At 39.5% G+C, this 5,484-nt stretch overlaps 1 protein-coding gene across 1 annotated transcript; it reads right to left on the reverse strand.

Moving 5' to 3' along the window:
• Positions 1–777: 777 nt before the first annotated feature.
• Positions 778–5,131, reverse strand: LOC143707164 (serine/threonine-protein kinase pim-1-like). Its single transcript, XM_077199915.1, has 9 exons — positions 4,933–5,131; positions 3,600–3,845; positions 2,424–2,669; positions 2,214–2,296; positions 2,042–2,092; positions 1,547–1,922; positions 1,271–1,441; positions 994–1,160; positions 778–894 (listed from the first exon to the last, which is right to left on the reverse strand). Exons 1-9 carry the CDS (start codon positions 4,955–4,957, stop codon positions 778–780), a joined length of 1,482 nt encoding a protein of 493 aa, XP_077056030.1. The 5' UTR covers positions 4,958–5,131.
• Between the last annotated feature and the right edge of the window lie 353 nt (positions 5,132–5,484).

A 5,484-nucleotide genomic window follows, 5' to 3' on the forward strand; every position in this document is an offset into this window, starting at 1 on the left:
ATGTTTCCATTGTCTTTTGTCAAATATTGTCAATTTAAGTGTTGTTGAGTGAGTTCTGTTCATGTTTAAATTTAGGAAGTCAAGTCAAGTTTGTTTATTTTGTTCATGTTTGGATTTAAATAAAACTGCACTTTGGTTCGTCTACACTTGCCTTCCCTTATTAAAAGAACTACATGGTGGAGGGCAGATCGAGGCTTCGTGGAACAGTGTCCACACCCGTGACCACGGTGACCCTTAGTGTCAGAACAGTGTAAATGCAACGAAAACCCGCCCCAAACATTCATAAAAACACCTTTTACAAATCTATTTCAACTTTTTTTTAGATTGAAAGTAATGCAATTAATTCTCTTTCAAATGCAATTATTTAATAAAATGTGTTCTTTTATCAATTGTTAGAGTTTGTTTTGTTTGTTCTATGAATGGATCAGCTACACAGGCTATATAAGAGACTATTAACTACCATTATTCATTTTAATTATACTAATGTCTAAATAAACATCCACAAATGTATAAAACTGATCAGAGATCAGGTAAAACCCACAGATACTTCTCAGCGACGACTCATGATTCATGGGTTGACAGAGATCATCGCCCCCAGCAGTGAACCATTGAAATTTCGAGTTATGATGTAATGAAGCCTCATTTACTGAAATCACGTGACTCTGGCGGTTTGATAGACGCTCCGAACCATGGATTCGGAACAAAAGATTCGTAAAGGTTTCAAAGCTTCATGAAGCAGTGTTTTGAAACTGCCATCACTACTACATGCTATAGGACTCAGTCTAGACTGGATCTCTTGAGCATCATGGTTTCAGCTGGCGCTGTGTGTTCAGCTCCTCCAGCATCCTTACAGAGTCCTTCACGGTCCAGAGTGTCCAGAGCATCACGAAATCCCTAATGTCCAGGTTACACTCGTCTTCACTGCAGGTGTCCAGCTGTCTCTGCCGTTCCTGTGCACTTCACTTCAGCTCAGCCTATGTGAATAATTGCAACCAATTGTCTACATTTATCCTGATAGAAAAATGCAATGAACAAAGAGTCATTCGGAGAGGTGTGATGTCCACCTGTGCAGCGTAACCAGGGATGCTGCTCAATGTCCTGTAAGCTGGGACGGTCATCTGCTGCTGCTCTAAGACACCATCTTATCAACTGACGGCAATCTGTTACATACAACACAGTACTTGACTTCAATAACACAACATGAACTTCTCGCTCTGGCCACGATTTCTGTCTACTGTTTGTGAACAACTAAATGTTTGCTATCTCTTGCCTGCAGACAGATGACTAGGGAAGCGCAGTCTGCGAACCCTCTGTGCGCTTCTGAAAGGTACAGAACCACACAGCAGGTTGTAGAGCGTCACACCCAGTGACCAAACAGTAGCTGGTCCTGCACGATAGCTGTGGGAACGAAACCACTCAGGAGGGGTGTATGAAAGAGTGCCTGAGAGACCCAAGAAGAGGAAGAGATCAGCTGAAAAGGTTCCGGTCCAAAACAGAGACCCTCCATTTGATAATCACAAACATATCCATGTATAAAAACATCCACCTGCAAACGATTTGTACTCTGTGTCCTTCAGCAGGTGTCCACAGCCAAAGTCCAGCAGCTTGATCTCGTGTGAATCGGTGCAAATGAGCAGGTTTTGTGGTTTGACGTCCCGGTGGAAAACCCTGCGGCTCTCGCAGTGTTTGAGAGCGTTGATGAGCTGCACCAGCACTTTCTTGACCTGGCTCTCATCCAGACAGCCATCATTCTCCTCACAGAATCTGTGCAGATCTTGGCAAGGATCTGGGCGTTCCAGGATCATGACGTAGCAGCCGGGATGGTCAAACCAGTCCACGAGCTGCAGGACATTGGGGCAGGCAGGAGCTGAATTGACGCGGGTCATCAATGCCACCTCCAGCGGCAGCAGACCCTGACCGTCCTGCAGTGGCAAAAGAGGACATAATATTCTTGAATTATCATTGGGTCAGTTTAAATACGGACTAAATACGGATGCAACCCATTAAGAAATCAAATAGCCAATTTCAAAACTGAACTTACAACTTTTATCTCCTCGTGCTCCTCGTCTTTAGAGACATACTTGATAGCAACCTGCACACAGATAAACCACAGTAAATGACACCTTCTAATTCTGACAATAACCTCATGCTCTGTATAGATTACGGGCTATGCCACAGTCTCATGAATCAGGGCTGTTGAATTAATGTCTTACTGGCAATCCATCAGAGCTGCGGGTCCCGGCATACACAGAGCCAAATCCTCCTTGACCCAGCAATGGGCCCTTTATATACTCTTCTGCAACATAACAAGAAATGTCTTCAAGTGAAAACATGTAACTAAAATTGTAAAAGAATGATCAATCAGTGGATGAACATTTTCAGTGGAAATAATAATTCAGCAATGTTTTAAGAATAAGCCTGACCTTCACGCGGGCTTTTGGCGGGTCTCTCAAATGAAGAGGTGGGATCTTCATCCTCCGAGCTCAGCCGCTTCCTCTTCCTTTGAGTCGACTCAGAACGCAGAGGAGCGATATTGCCAGACACCTTTTGACTCCATGGCTGGGTTGGATTTGATAGTGGTTTCTGAATCTGGAAACCAGAGCCCAACCTCCCAACCTCCTGACCAGCCATCTGGGTAAAAGCAGGACTGGATCTGGAGCGGCCTGAGGCTGAAAGAACAGCAGAAGGTAAGAATTTATTTCACACAGTTTTATATTGTTCTTGTTATATTTACAATCATTACTTTAACACAGGTCTCTCTCTATGCCCCGAAATGGCACATGTTTTTATTTTTTATTCATTTTTTAAATTTTTTATGCATGCAGGCATGCAGTTTTTTCTTCATATCAAAGCAGTACAATATGTGCTTATTTAACTATAAGAAAATTTGAGATTAAATTGATTGACTCACACACATTTGTTCATTTGTTTAATCAGAAATTGCAGAACACCATTAAAATAACATACCAATAAAAAACATCTGAAAAATAAAACACTTTCACCAATGTAAGTCATATAAATAAAATAATAAGAAGAAGAGAACAAAAATAAAAGAAACCCTTCCAACCTTTGAAATAAAAACAAATAAATGAAATAAAACTCAACTCAACTCAGAAATAATCACACACACACACACACACACACACACACAGACTGAAAACGGAGACCCAACCAGCATGTGACCACTGGATTTACAGAAATCATTTCACTTTTTAAGAAGTGTTTTCTCAACAGTGCAACATTGCATCTAATCACCTCCGATGAATACATTATTATCTGAATTTTCACTCACTCAGTGTGTAATTTAACCATGTATTACTGTCTTCATATTAACATGCAATGCAGGGATTCCCCAACTGTTTTATCAGCTGAACCTCTTTGACCTAGTATATTTACTTGAAGATCACCCTGAGGTGAAGTTAATAGGTTAGGTCAATAATAAAATAAAGTCAATAATAATTACAATAATAAAAAAAAATACAATCTTTAAGTAAAAACCTGTTACTAAAAGTGTAAAAGAATGTTATTTTACATCGATCACTGAATTAACATTTTCAATGGCAAATCATGTAATTCAGCAATGTTTTAATAAGCCTGACCTTCACAAGAGCGTTTGACGGGTCTCTCGAATGAAGAGGTGGGATCTTCATCCTCTGAGCTCGGCCGCTTCCTCTTCCTTTGAGCCGACTCAATATGCAGAGGAGCGAAATTGCCAGACACCTTTTGACTCAATGGCTGGGTTGGTTTTGACAGTGGTTTCTGAATGTGATCACCAAAGTCTAACCTCCCAAACTTCTGACCAGCCATCTGGGTAAAAGCAGCACTGGATCTGGAGCGGCCTGAGGCTGAAAAAGCAGCAGTTAAGATTTAATATTTCTTCTTGTTATTTTTAACATCATTACTATAACATGGGGCTCAAATGATTTCAGTTATTTCAAAGGTCGTTATAGCCTACAACAGCAAATTAACCAAAACCCAGAAAGACACGTGACCAAGAAAACAAATATGACAAAAAATAGGAAAAAAATAACAAACAATTTGCATTTTTTCCCAATGAGATTACATTTTATTATATATATGGAAAGCTTTCTTTCTCCCGATCTTTCTCGCACAAAGATGGCAACTTACACACACATTGAAACTTGCAACTGTAAAGCTACATGACAATGACATTTCTCAGTAGCCGCTGTTCTTGAAGCAGTTAAACGTACAGCTTCCCTATTAGCAGAGAAGCAACTGTCAAAAATGGTTGAGAGTCACACAGACTCATGGTGCGTTCACGTGCTATGGAAAATATGATATTTTCCACTTAAGAACTGGTATTTACCAGTGTGTTGCGTTCAAGTGCTTTTGTTGTCGTAATGTGGTAAAAAGATGGAGACCCAGACCTGTTATTTAGCTAAAACTATTTTAGATTGCTTAAGTCATCTGCTACAGCAAGAAGATGATTTATCAAAACTCAAAGGGTAAATAATATGCTGTATATTTCCTAGATCATGAATAGTACATATTTTAACCATTCACGACTCTCACGTTGCTGTCCGCCATTTTGAAAAGGTCAAAGGTTATCTCATCTTGGCAACTGTGCATCAAAATATTCTACTAGCTGCCCAGTGGAAAATACCACATGAGGGGGTGTTCATGTGCATTTTCCACGTCTGCTTTTGGTATTTACCATAATTACCATAGCACGTGAACGCACCACCAATCCATATTTCACTTTTGAATGATTTTTTAAAAAGAAAAGGCATGCAGTTTTTTTCATATCAGACGAGGCCTGCAATATGTGCTTATTTAGCAGGGGCAATTTGAGATTAAATTGGTTAACTTGCACACATTTGTTTGTTAGTTTAATCAAACATTCAAAACAAAATACTATATGTCATACTATAACATATAAATAATAAACAAATGATAAATTAAAACACTTACCTTGTGTTTCACCAATGTGAGCCATCTAAAATATTCTTTAAAAACAAAGTCTACTACACAAGAAGAAAGCAAAAGTAAAATAAACGCTTCAGAAAAAGAAACAAATAAATTAAAACAAAAACTCTCCCCAGAAACTCTAAACTTCTTCAAAAAGTCCACACAAAGAAATATCCTCCAAACTAGCCTCATAAAAAGCTCCAAACTCCTTAAAAGCCACTTTCTCCTCACATAAAAGTCTGTCAACAAATGTCTCGCCGTCAACCCAACAATCGGCTACTGTTTGAATTAACGTCATAATGCGTTCTAATAATTCGTAATTCGCTATAGCAACTGAAACTCGATTCAAACAGATTCATCCGATGACGTCGGCAGATCTGGGTTGTACGAAATCGTAGCCTACGATTTGTTGTAAAGACAACACAGTCAAGGCGAATTCGTAGGCTACTAATGCACGCGAATTAATTAAGTGATTGAATGCTATATCTTCCGATTTGTTCGTCGCATTCAATGAGCGTGAGGTTTATGCCACAACTCCAGTAGTGTGTCAGAGAC

This window comes from Siphateles boraxobius, unplaced genomic scaffold (assembly GCF_051911475.1).
Source record: "Siphateles boraxobius isolate OS27281-9 unplaced genomic scaffold, OSU_SipBor_1 41, whole genome shotgun sequence".
Classification (NCBI taxonomy): Eukaryota; Metazoa; Chordata; class Actinopteri; order Cypriniformes; family Leuciscidae; genus Siphateles; species Siphateles boraxobius.

Bases quoted from the DNA above. Each gene is read 5' to 3' on its own strand.
- LOC143707164 (XM_077199915.1), bottom strand. From the start codon at position 4,957: ATGGCTCACATTGGTGAAACACAAG. The intron at 2,297-2,423 runs GTCAGGCTTATT...GTTATGTTGCAG, and splicing joins CGCCAAAAGCCCGCGTGAAG to AAGAGTATATAAAGGGCCCA. The intron at 1,442-1,546 runs GTGGATGTTTTT...TGGGTCTCTCAG, and splicing joins AGAGTACAAATCGTTTGCAG to GCACTCTTTCATACACCCCT.